Below are 19906 nucleotides of genomic sequence, written 5' to 3'. Positions count from 1 at the left end.
TCAATACATCATCCTTGTGATAATCAATATACAAAAAAACATCTTGTCCATTCCTCGTGGCTGCCTTCACCATGCTATGAATTTTAAAAAGGTTTAGGGACAATTTTTGCTTTCACTTCTTAGGGAAATTATACAAGAATGTTTCTCTTATGCAGAGTCGATATTAGCCGTAAAGCTTCATAAATGTTGATTAGCTGCCGTTATGATGCCAGCACTTCGCATTATGATGGCAGCCTGCAGTATTAAAATATTCCCCTTTCTCTGTCTATTACCATAGTAATTTCACTTTACAAAAACTTTGAGATTTTTGCTTACATATTCACAAGTTTGACTGATGTAGTCACAATACAGGTACACAGTCTCTTAGTTGTTTTTGCCACTGCCTTCGAGCTGAATTGCATGTAAAATAGTTGCGTAATTTGGCTCTTTGAGTATCTTTCTGGACATTAGTGATTTCAAACATTTATGCTGCAGAGCCTGAGGGAACTGCTGCAGCTCGGGCTGAATATATCACGTTTTATGTGAGAAAGGACAGAGCAAATGAGCAGAAAGCAGAATGAGTTTTGATAGCCTCCAATGTGTTTTTAGTGTATAATATATCAATGATCATTATTGAGAACGGCACTATATTCAACACAGAAAACAAATACATCTACCCCAACTGCTATAAATTGAAAGTAAACATTCTGTCATCTCTTATGCTTATTCTTATCCATCAAAACAAATACTAATGCTCTGAATACAGTTGGTTCCTCTAGAAGTCTATTGTATTTATAAATGTATTGTGAACATCCTCTTATATTACAGCAGCATTCAGGTGGACACAACAATATAACAGGAGACGTCTTCAGAATAATGCAGGTGTCTGACATGGTAGAAATTTAAATTTATGGCTGCTTGCTGTAGTTATATGCATTTTGGATTCCTGACTCCTTTAAGATTAATGAATCTCCTTCAATAAACTCGACGCATCTGCTAAACATCCATCTTAAAAGTTTCTTCCAGCTTTCATTGGTAAATTTTCATTTTAAGTTAAGATGAACTCATAAGTATATATGTGTGTGTGTGTGTGTGTGTGTGTGTGTGTGTGTGTGTGTGTGTGTGTGTGTGTGTGTGTGTGTAAAATGGGAACAAAGATGCAATAAACTCTTTTAATAAAAGGCTCTGTTATTATCATATCATCTTATATCATATACCATTTTGATATTCTGTGAATACAATAAATACAATTAAATAAAAACACAGCATATACTGTACTGCTGAAGATCAATGCTTGTGTGTTCAGCAGATCAATCATTTCCTGCAGTAGTGAATCTTTCATTGAGAAAAGCAGCGTCCAGCTCCATACATGCTGTAAGGCTAGTGTTGCATGCTTTATTCATACAGTACATGGCAGAATGTTCTAGAAACATGTTGTACACGACATGGCAGCATTGTAATATACCCTGACAGAATTAGACATCTTGCTGTTCAGTTCCTCCCAAGAGAGCATCCTGAAACCTGAGCTCTTTGAAACAATAACATGCTATCATATTTATAATATATACAGTGCCCTCCAAAGGTTTGGAAACGCTCTAGGCAAACTGGGGTTTTGGGCAAAACCTGCACAAATCTTTATCCTATTTTGTGATGAGTTTGTGAAAAAATAATGCATTCAGAATACAGAAAACTTTGCTGAAGTAAAATATTCTTAAACCAGCCAAGACCAGCAAACCATTTTTTTTATTTTTCATCAGGTAGTTACTAGAGCTCCTTATAAAACTGGATTGTTCTAATTTGTCTGTTGTGTACCACTGTTGGTAACTAAAAAGTTGTTGGTAGCCATCGATTTCCATAATATAGAAAAAAATACTATGGAAATCATTAAAACATCTCCTTTTGTGTTCAATAGAAGAAAGACATTCATACAGGTGAGAGAATGATGAAAAGATTTTCATTTTTGGGTGAACTATGCCTTTAATTGACGGTCAGTCTGTAAGCTTTAAATTTGACCTATTATGTCTTTTTCTTCTATGGAACAGAAAAGAAGATACTTTAAAGAATGTTTTAGTGTCATGAAAGTCAATAGAATACTGACAACAACACGCAACCTGTCTGCTGAATTTACTTTTCGAGGAAACTGGCCAAAACAATTAAGCAATGTGTACTAATAACTTCTGAGTGAATTTAACTTAAAATTACTGTTAATACACTTACTACATCTTTACAGTTCAATGCATCAAATTCCAAGCTGATTTAAGTTAAATTTTAAATCATTGTAATCAGTTGCTGTCCAATTACTCCAATAAATTGTTCAATTAAGTAGTTTGTTTTTATTTATTTTTTTTATTTGCATTCTTTTTCTGTTTTATTTCAATTCAGAAATTGGCATTTTAAAACACAACATAATCAGACTGGATAGTGTTATAAAACATACACTGCAACATTACAAATCAAACACTTGCTATATGGAGCTTTAGCATAGCTATTGGGAAGTGCATTTTACACAGCAACATTTGCTGGACCCCATTGATTTACATATTATGGAAAAAATACTTTGAAAGTCAAAGGGCACCAGAAACTGCTACACATTCTTCAAAATATCTTCTTTTTTTTTGTTTAACAGAAGAAACAAACTCATAGAGGTTTGGAACAACTTAAGGGTGAGTAAATGATGACAGAATTTAACATGGTTAAAAAAATAATTTGGATCAACCTATTTAATTAAAGCAAACAAAAACAAAAACAAATTCTCACCATGATGAAAAAACTTTAAACAACTGTACGTGGTCTCGTCTGCATGCATTTGCATACTGCACTGGATGTTGTAATATGTGTGTGTTTCTGATGATGATAATGCTGATGAGTCCCAAGTGACAATACACAACAGCTGCAGGGACTTGGAGTGAGTTGATTTGGGTCCCATCAGTTCAGCTGCATGTGCACAGACTGCATTAGACACTAGAGCGATGTATCCTCATCATTCAGAGACAGGTGCTGTGGTTTCTGTGCTTCAGTCATAAAGCAATTGTACATGTACTTTATATGCACTACATTGGTACATGTGAGGGTTGTGGGTAGTTTCATTGAATCAGTGTATTATGATTATATAATTCCTCTGTGTAACTGGCATAATAAAACACTTTGCAGACGCTTTGATGAGTGTGAAATCATGTGAAGGGCTATTTTGTAAGTTTGCTAGAATAAGGGGCCACCATAGATTTCCCAGTGGCACATCTTACCCCCAACTCTTCCCCACAACACTCCACTACTCCACAAAACATCATCATCCTCTCATCACTTCATCATCAATCACACAACAGTATTCCCAGTATACTCTCTGAACTCTTCATGGAGGTCTTCTCGGCCTTGGATCTGATCTTTGGTTCAATAAACCTTGTTGAAATGCATTGCATCATCAATTGAAATCAGACCCTTGATTTTCTCCGGTTGTATTGAGAAACTTGGAAAGAGGTTATTTTGTGACTCACAAACTCAGAATAGCAGTCTGTATCTCCTGTCACTGCGGTCTGGACTCTGGAGAGTCGCCGCATTAACACGTCAGACAGGTCAAGGAATAAACGTTGGCATTTTGAATCAGACTGTCGATTCCGAGATGAGTCAATCCTGAAATGCACATCCTGAGAGTGTGCAATGATCTGTGTTTAACAGTACATAAGTAGTCGCTGAAGAGCTATGGGCAGTTTTTTCTGCATGGCATTAAAACTGCTGGTGTAGCACTGTCTGTCAAGACCATGCTAGAGAGAGGAAATTTATTACGGCCTTTGGTTTTATGGTACAAAATCAATAGCGCAACTAGCAATATTGTGGAAGGACATGCAGAACTGTGGCCAAGAATACAAGATGGCGGAAAATGTGCTGTTATTTCATGTGAGTGGCATACTGACGAGGAAGGAGGGAACTTAAGGAAGAGTGAAGCTGAAAGGATGTGGAGTCTGATAAAGGAAGCAAAGCACTTATTCTGTTTTTGACCTTAAGGGGGAGTTAAATTCTCTGGGTAAATTGCCATTTAATGAATAACTTTGGACTTTGGTTACCCAGAAGAAAATGTAATTGCTCCACATTTGCTCTTTCTAAGCTCTGGTGTATTCTTACACATTTAAATGTATTTATACTATTTGAGCTACAATGTCACATTTGGCAGCTGTAAAGTCACAGTTGAGCAAAGTAAAGTCATAATTGCAAAACAAGAAGTCACAACTACAAAAAAATAAATAAAGTTGAAAACAGTTGCAGTTGTAATATCTAATGTCAAAATGAAGAGAAATTATGTTGCATTTTTTGAGAAATAAAGAAAAAAAGGTTGCAGTTGCGAGTTATAAAAATTAACTTATGAGAAATTCAGATAAAAAGTCACAATTGTCAAACCTAAGCTCACAGTTAGATAAGATAAAAAGTAACAACTGTGTGAGCTAAAGTCACAATTTTGAGAAATAAAGCTGCAATCATGTGAAATAAAGATTAAAAAGTCAGAAATGTGAGATCTAAGGTCGGAATTGCAAGTAATAAAGAAGCCATTATGAGAAATTCGGATAAAGCCACAATTGTCAGACCTAAAGTCAGAACTATGAGAAATAAAGATTAAAAAGTAACAAATGTGAGAACTAAAGTCACAATTATGGGAAATAAAGCTGCAATTATGTGAAATAGAGATAAAAAGTCAAAAATATGAGATCTACGGTCACAATTACAAGTAATAAAGATGCCATTAGGAGAAATTCAGATAATAGTCACAATTGTAAGACCTAAAGTCACAACTATGAGAAATAAAGATAAAGAGTAGCAATTGTGAGATCAATAAAGATGCAGTTACGAGTTGTTAGCTCTAACATTGCAATTGTGAGATATAAGTCACATTGTGACCACAAAGTCTGATAATCTTTCTGTTGCCTCCTTTATCTTCAGAATCGCTTCCACTTGCAGATGACAACCCATATTCCCCCGTCGGGACTGGTGGAGATGCTTCTAGCCGTCCTGCAGCGCAGTGGCAGGGAGGAGAGCATGGCGGTGCTTTGCCAAGGCTGGGAGGACGCTGGTCTTCTGGATCTCCTGAAACTCCAAAGCCACTCCGACTGGGGACCCTCACACTGGCACCTGCGGGCCGCTCTGAACCTCTCCCACAGCACATCTCACATGGCTAATATTTCTGACTTCTTGTCTGAGCACTTTAATCAGGACCTTTCTCCACCCGCCTCGGTCCTACTTTTCGGGGCTGACCCGGAGTGTGCCTCTTCCGTTCTGCGCAGTGCGCATGACCTGGGGCTGACATTGCCCACAGTACACTGGATTATGGGACATCCCCTAAGCCCAGACGCCCTTCATTCTATTGGTCTGCCTTTAGGACTGTTGGCCTACGGAGAGGTCGACTGCAAACCGCTGGACTACTACATCCGTGATGCCCTGCAGCTGGTCAACCGAGCTGTTACTGCGGCCACAGTTGTACGGCCTGATCTAGCCCTCATCCAAAATATGGTCAACTGTTTTGACAAACCCAACAAACATGAGTTGCCCTCATCAGGACAGTACATTGCCAGGTAAATCCATATTCTCTCACTGTATCAGTCAACTCAGTGCATTCTCTGTTAAAAAGGTGTTTTGTTTTGGGTGCAGGTCCACAAAAACTTGTGTTTTGTTTTTTGTTTTTCTTGTTCTTGTTTTTTTTTTTTTCCCGTTTTTTTGCCTTTAATTTGATAGGACAGTGTAGAGAGGACAGGAAGCACAGTGGAAAAGTGAGAGGGGGATGGGATTGGGAAATGTCTCAAATTCAGGACACCTGAAACGCAACGGAGCTGTATCGACGTGCTCCCCGCGAGGCTATCGGCGCCAACCGAACTTCGTTCTTTAAGCAGGGTCTAAAAGTAACACTCGCATTCAAGTAATATTCATCAGTGTTAGAATACATGTAACCAATTATAAGTCACTAAAGCCAATGCACCAGCACAGATCTCCTGTCCTAAGCATGGATTGCTAACTGCGCTGAAAAGTTAGAACAAGTTTTTAAAAGAATATTTTACTAACCTTTTCACCCAAAATATAACATTATTTGACCATTTATTTTTATATTTTAAGAACCTTAAATTGTCCAGTATTTTGTCATGATTTAGAACATTATTTTAATGTTCTAAAAATGTTTCTTAGAGCATTCATCAAATACAAATAACATCAAAAGGACGTTCTGTGAATGTTGTTTAACATTCTAAAAATGTTTCTTAGATTATTCATCAAATACAAATAACATCAAAAGGACGTTTTGAGAATGTTGTTGAACGTTTTCTTTCAATGTTATGAGAACCTATATCAAATATTATGTTATGAGAAAGTTCTATAAACATTACTTTAAAAACGTTTTGTCCTAACATTTATATAATTTGTAAATAATTAAATAAAACATGAAAAAAGTGAATGTTCCCTGTTAGCTGGGTAGCTAGTGCTATTGCTTGTTTTACTGCTACTATTTTACCTGTAGTACCTGCAAACGCTTGTGCTTGATGCCACAATTGTTCCACCTCATGTTTTGTGGTGTGGGCTCTAAGATGTGCTATTTGTGTGCTAAATGAACTGCTTTTTCAAATGGATTGGAATTTCATACATAAATAATTGGATAGACAAATTAGATTTTGGAAATTCGTCGATAATGGCTAAATAGGTATAAAACCGTCATATTCACTTTATTATTTGAGAGACTAAATTGCTTTGATGTTTTATTCTAAACACTCATCAGTAGAACATCCTACCATCTGGATGAGATGTCCCAGACAGCTAGTGTCATGCTTAAGGACAGGCGCATGGCCACTTTCTCATGCTGCGGCAAATTACTGGTGTTTGCCCAGACACTCAGCTGGAATGCAGACATGCTTTAGAGCTTTAAGCTTTATTTATTACTTCCCCTCAGTTGCCTTTCCCTGAGGAGGGATCACTCTTATCAAAAGCTCTGGCACCCACCTACCACGCAGGCCCGTCATTTTGTGTGGATCATGCCAGCACTCTGCCACACACCACTATATCTCTCACAACAAACAGAAGTAGAATGTGGCTGTGTGGGAAGCCTGGGCCTCTCATCACAACAGGATAAGGCTGAAAATCTGCCAACCGGACCCAACCATGCTGCATAATGCCGGACGATTGCGAGGGCATTGCTGCGGGAGAGTGATACATAGCTCTGCAGCTCATGCAAGACTTTGCCTGCATTGTAGCACTATAAAAGTGGAAAACTTTGCTCTTTCAACAGTGATTTTGCAAATGCATGCATTTGTCTTACCTTAAGGAGATGAGCGAGTGAGGAGATTATTATAAGTCAACATTATCTTGCCCACATATGACAGTTCAATCATAATGTGGATGACTATTGTAATTCAAAATGATGTTCTTTTCAAGAAATTTTACACAAAGAGAAATTTTACAAGAGACTTATATTTTGATTTTTTTAGATAGTCAGAGTGGTCAATATGCATTATACACATAGTAACAGGCTAGTTTTTTTATGCATGCATGTTTACACAGAGTAAACCTTTCTAATGCTGAAATGTCTGATTGATTTTATTGAATATGTTCAGATTTGCAGAAACAATTCACAGACCCTGCTTCACAGAGGTCCTGTGCTGCATTTCAGATCTTTTTTATTGGTGGTGTTTATTAATATCATGGAGTAACAAAGGGTATCTTCATTGTACTGAGGTACCTTTTATGGTAGCTTTTAGAAAAGATTAAGTACTTCAAATGAAGTCACAACAATTTCAAAGTAGCTTCACCTACAGTACACAATTTGATTATTAGAAGTAATAGTTTTGTGTCACATTAATTTGCCTATCCCTAATCTAACAGTCGACTAATACTCTAGTGAGAGTTAGTTGACATGTAGTTGCAAAGTTACTCATAATAAATAGAATGTCTAAATTGGACTATCGAAATGAAGTGTTAAAAGGATCATTATTCAGGATATTTTCATTTTTTTAATCATCAGTTCTAAAAGTATTTTAGCAGTCTACACCCCCCCCCCCCACACCAGTCCCTGCCAGCTCTCTTCTCAGTATATAAAAGATCATAACATAAGACTATAATCAAAGAGGGGTTTTAAGTACATAGCAACATGTCATTCTAACACACATACTGTGTATTTGATGTCACTTAGATACACACTGTCAATCATTGTTTGGCTCAGTTGGAGCATTTGACTTCCTGTGACAGGTAAAACTATGAATAAAGGAGCCAAATTACATGTTAAGCTTTACTTCTCAGTTTTTCATTAACCAACATAGCATTAGTCAAATGTCATATCTATTATTTATGACTCCAGACATTAATCTTCAAACTCAATGTCAACGCATTTCCTTAAGTGACCCGAGCTGCGCACCAGAGCAGCAGCCCTGCCGACTGAGTAGGTGTAATTCTGAAGAGTGGAAGGGGGTTTCACAAACAAATATATTGCTCTGTGAAAGCAACATTTGTAGTTTATGGTGTGACGGATGCCAGACCGTGTCAGTCGTCCAGCTAGGCAATCCCTCTCCCAGGCCTTCCCCCAACACCGCAGTCATATTTACTGTCTGCTTTGCTGCTGGAGAGGATGAAGCTAGCTTAACCTGTGTCCGATCTAGTTACTTACTCCTACTTGAACCATACTCTTTGTCTGGGTTCCCCTTGAGTAATTTTACAGGGCTGATTAGCATAGGCCCATTAGCTCATGCTGGCATATGCTGTAGCTGCGACATAAACGTCTTTGTTCACTGATGGCCTTTCAAAATTTCAATTGACCCTTTGCAGGGAGTTTGATTGACAGGTGATCTCACCAATCATAATGCCGAATCTGCCATTTTGTCTGACAAACAAACCAGATAGGAGAGTAGATTAATGTCTGTGAACTGAAAAATGGTGTGTATTGATGTTGTTCCACAGTTAAAACAAGATACCTTCTGATGTTCACTTATGGTCATTTTGTGCCATAACTAGTAAAGAGGAAGAGATGATCAGTTCACATGCATTTTGAACTGAGGTGCTAGCATTCTGTCACGACACATTAAAGAGCCACAGCGATTAAGTAAGAATAAGAAACTAATTACAAGCAATTGGATAAAAAACTATGATAGAACAAATAAGTAAAAAATGCTAAACGCATTGTATAAAGTAATCAAATGTATAAAAAACACTGCATATTCTTCACTGTGTAAATTAAATATATATTTCTACTTATTGAAGTTACAAAAGTGATTTAGTCAAAAGCACTGAGAGATTTTCTCTCTTTTGTTGTTTGATTAACATGAATGACAGACAACGGGAATATTAGACTGCTGTCCCTTTAGGAGCTGCATGGATCCAATACTGTTATACAGGTTTTTTTTTCCTTCACAGCTGTTTGCTTTCACTTAAGACCTGAATTACTGTGTTTACAAGGATACTTGCAAAGTTAGAGATTTTGACACAGACAAGTGTGTTTATTTAGCCATTCAAGACCTGTAAAGAGCCAAAAATAACTTGGTTCAATACTCTCACGCTTTGTAAGCACCGTCTTTACGTGCGCATGCCTCTCTGACAGCTCGTGCATATAGTGAAATGAGTTCTCTTTTGAGTTCTCTCTAATGGCTTAAAATCACTTGTTTTTAAACCTCAATGCTTAAACAATGCATTTTCATGACCACGTAGCACAGCAGTGATTGTCCAAAATCTCTACTGGTTGACAAATTTCTTTGTGAAGGGTCAATTCTGGCACCCATAAGGAAAGGTTGTTTAATTCTTCTGGAAGGTTCTGCTCCAGCTGAGCAATTCGGCATGAATAGGAATGCTAATGCATAGCTTTCAGTGTTATAGACCATCTAGGCTTCTTCCAATCATCATCTGACTCTTGTATTCTTACACCCTCAGGTTCCTCTCTAATACGTCCTTTGTAGGGTTGACGGGCCCTGTCACCGTCCAACGCAACTTCTCCCGTGTACTCACCTCTCAGAGGGTCCACATTTGGAGTCTGCGCCGTGATGCCGTTGGTCAGCCCACGTGGGTGACTGTAGGCAGCTGGGAAGGCGGTAGTTTGGATGTAGAGGAGCAGGGATTATGGCAGGGATCGCCCCCTCGGCAACGCACCGAGGGCCAGATGGGCAGGGGGGGTCGTAGATGGCGGGCCAGCTTTCCCGTGTCTGGGAGTCGTGTGCGGGTGGTCACTCTAGTGGAGCACCCATTCGTATTCACTCGAGAGGTAGATGAGGATGGGAACTGTCCCGCTGGGCAATACTGTCTGGATGCAGGGACAAATAACTCGGAAACCCTGGACCACCTGTACACCGAACGGGCTCAAGGCAACAGCAGCTTTTTGCCACCGGATTTCAGCAAGTGCTGCTATGGGTACTGTATTGATCTGCTGGAAAAGCTGGCAGAGGACATGAACTTTGAGTTTGACCTGTACATAGTTGGGGACGGGAAATATGGAGCAGTCAAGGGTGGCCAGTGGACGGGGTTGGTGGGCGACCTGCTGAGCGGGGTAGCCGATATGGCTGTCACCAGCTTCAGCATCAACTCAGCTCGCAGTAAAGTGATCGACTTCACCAGCCCGTTCTTTTCCACGAGTTTGGGAATACTAGTGCGCAGTAAGGACACGGCGGCACCCATCGGAGCATTCATGTGGCCGTTGCACTGGTCCATGTGGATGGGCATCTTTGTGGCGCTGCACATTACGGCGCTCTTCCTCACCCTCTATGAATGGAAGAGTCCCTTCGGCATGACGCCTCATGGACGAAACCGCGTGAAGGTTTTCTCCTATTCCTCAGCCCTCAACCTCTGCTACGCCATCCTCTTCGGCCGCACAGTCTCCAGTAAGACACCCAAGTGTTGGACTGGACGTTTCCTGATGAACCTGTGGGCCATATTTTGCTTGCTGGTTTTATCTAGTTACACTGCAAACCTGGCTGCGGTTATGGTTGGTGAAAAGACCTTCGAAGAGGTCTCTGGAATACATGATGCCAAGGTGAGACATTTCACATCAGGAAAAAGTTTTCTCAATAAAACAACTATTGGTTTTGATTTATGGATTTTGTCAGTGAAGCTATTCTGCTAGTCGCTAAGCTTAATCATTAAACACCATTTTGATATTACATGGAAAATATGTTTTTCCTGAAGATGAGTTTGTCAACTATGTTATGGATAAACTGTATGGATTGACAGGTAACATAGTTGACAATTTCACTCAATCAATGGCACTGGCCTTGTCTGGCCAACCAAATATTATTTTCTTGACCAGGTTAACCTCAAATTTTAATGTTTTTTTTTAATTAAAATCATAAAAATATTCCAAACCATAACAATGTGTTTGGCTGGTAACACAGATGACAATTTTTGTGAATATGAGTAAAATAAAATGTTTTCTTATATTGAAAGAACATTATATTTAAAGTAAGTTTATTTTTGGATAGATTTTTGAACGGTTTATTCATTATTTTGAACTCAAGACTTGCAAAAAACAAAATAAAAGCGAAAAAAAGTCAACAACATAAAAAGTGAAAAACAAGGTGCAAAAAATATGTGTGTGATTATGATGCGTACTCTCTTAATGGATAAAATATGATATTTCAGAAGAAATTTGTTAGAAAAAAAAACATAATTATCATCAACGGATATAAAAATGTACCCTAAATTATAGAATGTTCTGTAGTAATAACCTCTGGGAAACAATGTTGCTACTGTACTGTTTTTGTCTACATTTAAAGCAGTCTATCTTCTTCTATACCTTAAAACCCCCCGTGTAATCATTACTAAGTAATTCCGTGCCAGGTTTATAAATATTAAATGGGTCTTGACATGGGTAGTCAGTAAATGGTCTCTTTGGACTGGGAATTTTAATTTTGGGCACTGAAAAATACTCTGTTTACATTGTACATACAACTGTTTTATATCAAAGTTCAAAGAGCACTCCTATAGCTCAAGTATTAGAGCATGGCACTAGCATTGCAAATAACACAGTGTGATATTCCCTGAGAATGCATGAACTGATACTTTGAATGCACTGTGGATAAAACTGCCTAAATTATATTAATAATGGAAAATGTATCATGTTTTATTTTTTTTAAGCACACTTTGACTCCAAAGACTTTAACTGTTTTTTTCCCTGCCTTTGTCCTTAGCTGCACCACCCATCTCAGGGATTCCGATTCGGCACTGTTCGGGAAAGCAGTGCGGAGGATTACATGAAAAAGAGTTTTCCTGAGATGCACGAGTACATGCGGCTGTTTAACGAGCCCACCACACCTGAGGGTGTCGCCACTCTCAAGTAAGAGATCAATTCATCCAGCAGAATGCATTTGGCTAGCATATGGCAGCAAGTGCTCCTGGTGTACTTATACTGCCAAACCCTGTTAGCAAAAAGTGAAATTAACAACACATGGGAAAAAAAACATTGTGCATAGTGATCAATATTTCAAACAGCAGTTGCACCCTGTTCATTACAATGCAAATGCGTATGCTGAGTCTTTTCTCTAACAGTCCCCCTTAGTGACTCACTGGTGTACAATACTGCAGGTGTCAATATCTCGGCCAAATGAATTCAACTTTTGAATAACGCTGTCATTAAAATTAGGTTTTTGCCTGAAGCAGTTTTTCTCTCAGCGTATTTGAGTCTAAGTTCTGAGATTCCCTCTCACTGCTGCTCGCTAGGCAAGCCGTTTGTTGTTTCCTGCCAGCTGCAGCGCCACAGTCTGTCACACACATACCAAATTGTGAAGAGTGTGTTTTTGTTTATTTATTTACATTTTTTGTTTGTTTGTTTGTTTTGGGCTATATCAAAAAAAAAAGTGAGAGGAGGAGAATTAAAAAATCCTATGTGATTTTTATCTAAAGCTTAATTAACGAGTTTCCTTCCAATGAAAGTAAACCACTGGGATTTTTTTTTTTTTTGGCTGGACTCAAGACTTCTAACCTAGTTTGCACTCACACCAGAGATGAATTTAGAAGGAAAGCAGAAAATATTAACATTTCGAGAGTCGCCGCGTCTCACTTCCTTCAATAATTCCTTAGTAAAGTTTTGAGTCTAGGCTATATGACAGATGGCAGCATTAAGGCTGAAATCATGGCATAGAAGTTGCTTCATTTAATTTTTTGGATGTACCACTCAGAATGTAATTGGAAGAGAACTTAAAAGAGACAAACATCTTCAAAAGAGTCAAAGATCCATGAAGTATTTGAACTGGCTGAAAACACTTTAATCCTTTTTTTAATTTTGGGAAGAGGATCAGAGGTATCAGTGACCATATGTATCGCAAAGCAATTCATTTCTGAAACAGTTGGTTTTCCACATTTATGCCACAGTCTGTCTGCTCTTGCATTTTGATGCCGTTTCTATGCAGTCATGTTTGTACTCCAGATTCAAGAGTTTTGAAAATTCTGGTGGTGAAATGTTAATAGCTTTCATTTGGCAATGATCATTTTGATTTGTACTGAAAAAATGTACACGGAAAAGAACTATTCTTATCAACCACAAGTTGTGCTGCTGAATTTGTTTAACTTCGAATTTGCTGCTGGCTGAACTTTTTGATAAATTACGTCTTTTATTATGATTAAATTAAGCAAGGGTGGGCCTCTGCCCTTAAGGTGTCACTATCCATTAAAAGTCCTTTTTGGACTCTATTCAGCTTGCATCTAGTTTAGCGTAACTGCTGATTTATGTCCACCGCTGCAGTTTATGAACATTTAGCTCAGACAAATGATGTCTGTGTTTCATTTGCACCAAAATGACTTATGAAAATCATACTGTGCATGTTTAATGAGAGAGTGTGTGTGTGTGCCTGCCTGTGTGTAGTTTTGTAGCCCCCCTCTTTTTATGTTGTGAAACAGATCCTCCTCAACTTGATGCTTTTATCATGGACAAAGCCCTGCTGGACTACGAGGTGTCCATTGATGCCGACTGCAAGCTGCTGACAGTTGGAAAACCCTTTGCTATTGAAGGTAAGCAATTGGACTGATGATGTAGTTTATGGTTTATTTAACACTGAAGGGATAGTTCAGCCAAAAAAGAACATACTGTCATTGTTTACTCACCCTCATGTTGTTTTGGACCCTATTGACTTTCATTGTATGCAAATGGCAGCTATGTTGAGATCACATGACCAGACGTACAGGTTGGAATGGAGGATAAGAGTTGAAACACACATGGTCGAAATAACGATACAACCAGGGCCCAAAGCTAACATTTCGCAACACCTGCCAGTGGCCCGTGAATTTACCACCCTTACATATTTTTTTTTACCAGCCATGAAACTGTATATGCATTATTTTATTAAAAATAGGCAGAACAAATTGGGAAGACATCTAATTGCAATTTTTATTATATCGTTCTTATTAATATTTATTATTATTATTAAATCACATTATAAAGATTAATAAAGAATTATCACATACTACTCAACTGTAATATATTTCACAATTATTATTAATAATAATAAATATAATTCATTTTAATAATTACTATAATTAAAGGGAATAATAATATAAATTATTATTATAATTATTAATTTAACTTTTTATTTACTTTTATTTTATTTTTTATTTTAACTACGTTTTTGAATTAATAACTAATAAAAAAGTTAGCGGCCACCTGGCGAGTAACATTGTTACAATACAATACTCCAGTAATATGGTATTTATATACCAATATTAAATGTATAGCATTTAATCTCATTTTGATTAAATAAACTATTGTTTTATATGTCATTATTTAAAACAACTTTGCCTCCCTTGAAAAATTCACTGGCATACAGAAACTTAAATGCTACTCACTTCTTGGTGGCATCTCTGTTATAGACAAATATACCTGCAAATAAAGTATTTCTGGTAATAGAAAATATAGCTTTTGCATGATGCTACATCCATGATGATAGATATCTGAATGATAGATATATGGATCATTTTTATAATGGATAGCATATGTAATGCAGCTTTTATAAATAATACAAAATCATCATGTGATTTTTATATGAAACTATTTATATTTTATCAAATATATGTAAAAGCTAGAGGTAGATCGGTCAGAATACTGTATGATTCTTCCCTGGATGTGGAGAAAACTGCTGTGTTGTGTTATTCACTGACCAAAATGACTGTCATTAGAAATCTGGATTGCTTGAAGGGAACAAAGAGAAGAAAATAGAGACAAATTGGTAAGAAGTATTCAAACTTCACATTTGCATTTTTTAGAATGTATTTACAAATCCACAACTGACAAGGGGAGAAAAAGGAAGTCAACTTGGCAGAGATCTCTCCTGCTGTCATGCATTTTTGTGGGGAAGCCAATTTAAATGCAAACCTGAGCTGCCTACAGGAGGCACAGATTTTTCTTGAAGGCGACACTGAAAGGCGTGCTGGAGGAAAGAGAGAGCGCCGGGGAAAATAATTGTGGTCCAGTCTGTAATGTTTTCATTTCCCAGGCCAAACCCTGAGCTGGGTGGCAGGGCTAATTGAGCTCATGCCCCGCTCATGTCGTGTTAATTACCATATGCCCGTTGTCTCATTCTCTTCATTCCCCCTCAGCATGTATTATACCTCTGTCTCTGTGCTGGATGATGTTAAGTATGTTTTTTTAATGGATTAATAAGCATGACCTCATGCATCAGCTGGAATTTAACAGACAGGTCTTGCCCTTCAGTTCTGCCCTTAAATGCTGCAAAATTATTTGCTCAGCATTTATGACTGATATTTTAACACATCTCAGTTATTTTTTTTACTTCTTTTAGATAGTATATTATTGTTATTATTACTAAAATTATTATTGCTGTGTTCTAAGCAATAAACCTCATTATTTCAATTAATTGATAAATTAAATCTTTTTTAAAAATTATAATGGGGTATTTATGAAATAAACTAGTATACTGCACATCAAACATATATAAGTGGTTATACTCGTCTTCTCCATTGTTTGCTTAATTCCTTTCATCAATATTAAATGCAGACAAACACAAATCTGTCAAATGAACTAACTAATGTCCCTTGTGAAAAAGAAGTACTCTTCAGTATACTTTAAAAAAGTGTTTATTATAGAAATAATTTGCTTGAATAAAAGTGTGAACGGAACACAACACTTATTAATTGGATGTTAACTGCAATTACATGAAAATGTATGATAGTTTAAATTTATGTTAAATGCAGTTAGCTGAACTTTTGTTTTTGACGCGCATAAGTATGACTTGAGTAGTTCTTGATGGATAATTTCATGATCACTGTTACTAATATATGGTAAAAGTGAACTGCCGAATGCACTTACAAGCAGGTTGAGTAATAGAGAGTATTTTCATTTTTGTCTGAACTGGCCCTTTAAGAATGGTGATTTTATTCATCATTTGTGAAGTCTAATTTGCATGTTTTGTTAAAGATTTCAAAGAAATAATGAAAGTGAGATGGTAGAAAAATAGTATCTTCCAGACTCTGAGAGGCTTTTAGTGAAAGGCTACTAACTCCTGTAAGATTACCATGATTCAAGCGTCAATTATCGACTCAGCTTGCCAAAACCTGAAATTTGCGAACATTCGCTGTTTGGCATGTATTTGTTTCCCTCATCCCTCCATTATTTCAGATCACTGGGCACGTAATGATCATTTCCTATAAAACACTGAAAGAAATTGTTCGAAACTCTATTAGTGGTTCAGAGACAGGCAGTTTAATGATGCTTTGTAGCACATTCTGTTTGTTCTGGAGGTGTTTTGATGAATTGGACTGACTGAGTGGTTCCCCCCTCAGGTTACGGGATCGGACTGCCCCAGAACTCACCGCTCACCTCCAACATATCTGAATTCATCAGCCGTTACAAGTCAGATGGCTACATGGACATGCTGCATGACAAGTGGTACAAGGTGGTGCCGTGTGGAAAGAGAGTCTTCGCAGTTACAGAGGTGAACAGGATTCAGTCTAACTGAAAGTCAGAAGAAAAATCAACTATGGTTAAAAAATAAATAAATCCACAAATCCTACACAAAACAGAACTGGATCATTTGGTTTTAACATTAACAAATTAAAAAAATATTTATTTGCATAATTCCTATATGAGTTCAATCCTTTTTACTGGATTAGAAGCATGTAATGAATTCATGGTTGGCGGTGTCAATTTTCGATCTCATACGTTTGAGCTGTTTGATGGTGTTCTCCATGCCATGTTAATGGAAATGCTGTGTGCTTGTGTTGATTTGATTTTTGTGGTTGTATGTTACATTTAGATTTCACCTAAATGTTAAGTTATATTGTTGGGAAATGAAGATTATTAAGTTATACAGTGAATAAATAATGCATTACAGTTTATTTCATAACTGTACTTTATCTCACTTACCTTGCTGGGAAATGATGATTATTTAGTGATACAGCAAATAAATAATGCAAAATTAATAAAGAAAAATTTTTATTTTATAACTGTACATTATCACATTTAATAGACAGCTAATTGAATAAATGAATAAATGTAAATTAAATATTTAGGTTCAGCTGAATGAAGCAGAAACGTGCATCAAATAAATAAGGCTTAACGTATAAAGAAAAATGCTTACTTTATCTGTACATTTTTTGTTTGGAAATGAAGATTATTAAGTTATACAGCAAATAAATAATACATAATTTATAAAGAAAAATATTTATTTTATAACTGTACATTATCCCACTTATTAGACAACTAATTATCAAATAAATAAAGAAATGTAAATTAAATATTTATGTTCAGCCGAATGAAGTAGAAATGTAAAACATTCATCATTGCAGAGGTGTACTATCATTGTATGTATGAATTGCACATTTTTAACACTTTGGTTAGTCAAATCAAAAAAAAAAAATATATATATATATATATATATATATTTTTTTTTTTTTTTTTATCTTATTAGAAAATTGACTAAAATTTTCGAAGACATCATCTTGCACTCATGGGCGTGTCTAAATTCTGTCCAATCAGATGCTCTCTAGAATGAAAATGTCTCTCCCATTAATTCCACCTAGCAAGTAGAAAATCATTCATCACGTACTGGATAAGAACATCCTGATTAAACCTGCCAGATCCATCAAAAAGTACAAGTTCAAGATGTACTGAACCCAGTAAAGGCATTTTTTTGTTTGCATAGTCTAATAAAAGAAAATAAACTAGTTGCTACCCAAGGTGATTTTTACTTACTGGCCTGTTACTCAGTTCATCATATTTTGCAGACTGAATAGGTCCTGTAGAGTAACTTACACTGTATCACTCAAACCAAACCGGTCACCATAACTTATCCGTGATTTAAAACATTATCATCCAACGTATTGGCAGATAGGCTTTCCAACTAATCTCAATCAATATTTACATCGTTTAATAGCCCTAATGTATCACTTTCACATATGTCCCGCATTGTCCTGCAAAATCACATCTGCAACAATAAGCAGGTGGTCACCCTAATTTCACGGGGTCCTTCTTAAAGCGCCGACATAAAATCTTTGTGCCAATCAATTAAACCAAATCTCCAGCCTGTCATGTACTACCAAATCACATTTTTCTTTTATTAATTACATGCTGTTTTATCCAATCAAACTAAGCTCCTGAGATCTCAGCGGTGACACCATCCTGTCATTCTTCATATGAAAATGCCAATAGAGAGCTCAAATGTTTAACATTTCCCCAGAGCCCCTTTAAGTCTGACAGGCTGATATGAATAAGTGATGTTTGCTTTAGAGGGGCTTCAGTTCTTACACATTGATTTGGCTTGGTACCTTCACTAACTTATCTTGTGTCATTATCTCCGGTGCTGACAGAGGTGTGCCTTAGATCAGCTTGAAACTTCAGAAGATTCCAGAGTAAATGACAGTTCTGGAGCGTGCTGATGGGCTGACGGCTGACATCCTGATCGGCCGAACTATCCCTCTCTCCTAAGATACAGATTTCTCCATGCTGTCGAATGCTTTAAAAGAGTCATATGATGCCATTTCAATTTTTCCTTTCCTTACCCTTTGTAGTGTTACAAGCTCTTGGTGCATAAAGTAGATCTGTAAAGTTGCAAAGACTAAAGTCTCAAATCCAAAGAGTTATTCTTTATAAAAGTTAAGAGTCAACCACTCCTACCTAAAACGGCTCGTTCTAACACTCCCCCCACATGTCTACGTCACAATGTGTGAAGATTTGCATAGCGCCGCCCAAATGTTCACGCAAAGAAAGAAGGCGTAACTTTTATTCTCGCTGTTGCCACCGGCACCATGTTGTGGAGACGCTGTGTGTTTCGTAGTGAAAGCGAAACTTCTTTGTTTGGCCTCCCAAAAGAGGACACAACTAGAAATCAGTGGTTAAGTTGTATTTACAACACTGTTCCAGAACAGTTCAACCCAAATATTCAGATGTGTGCTGCGCATCTTACGGAGGACAAGGACTGTTTCCCGTGAGAGTAGCCTACAATACGGTGTCTGTTTCTATAAAGTGGAGCAATTCCAACTTTGCAAGGACAATCTGGCACTTCTGACACACAGCCTGTAAGTATGTTTTCATATGTAAAGGATTCGCCACTGATGATTCAAACACGAGTTTTGAGCAGTGTAGAGTAACTGTTAGAGCTTGTTGTTTGTCGTTTCTCAGATCACAAATGCAGACATGGTTTTATGTTTTTGCAGCGCGATATGCAATGCAACGCGTAAAAAGACAGTATAAGTCATTATAATCAGTAATTATGTCCCTACTGAATGCAACAAATGCCTCGTTTGTAATGGGTTTTATTGGTTTTGTCTCTCTGCGCCGGTAGCCTGACATTTGTGTTAAGGGGCGTAACATTTCCGTCACACGAGGCATTCGGCCAATCACAACGCACTGGATAGCTGGCCTAACAGAGCACAACTCGCATTTCAGAACGATAAGCTTTGTACAAATTGATGCGTTTCAGAAAGGCGGGGCATAGAGGAGAAACAATAATGTACATTATGTGGAAAATAAACATAAACACATACCATAAAA

The 19906-nt window shown here is 37.3% G+C and overlaps 1 protein-coding gene across 1 annotated transcript in view; it reads left to right on the top strand.

The window, feature by feature from the left end:
- The window catches only part of LOC109061747 (glutamate receptor ionotropic, NMDA 3B-like), a 120763-nt gene that overhangs the window by 95792 nt on the left and 5065 nt on the right, over positions 1–19906 (top strand). Inside the window, exons 2-6 of the mRNA XM_042734498.1 lie at positions 4906–5534; positions 9853–10945; positions 12099–12244; positions 13769–13914; positions 16699–16850. Coding sequence (XP_042590432.1) covers positions 4906–5534; positions 9853–10945; positions 12099–12244; positions 13769–13914; positions 16699–16850 — 2166 coding nt within the window. The remainder of the gene's footprint in view (positions 1–4905; positions 5535–9852; positions 10946–12098; positions 12245–13768; positions 13915–16698; positions 16851–19906) is intronic.

The sequence above is a fragment of the Cyprinus carpio genome, chromosome B11 (assembly GCF_018340385.1).
Source record: "Cyprinus carpio isolate SPL01 chromosome B11, ASM1834038v1, whole genome shotgun sequence".
Lineage (NCBI taxonomy): Eukaryota > Metazoa > Chordata > Actinopteri > Cypriniformes > Cyprinidae > Cyprinus > Cyprinus carpio.
Note: the sequence above shows the minus strand (reverse complement) of the source record. Positions and strands in the feature narration are given on the sequence as shown.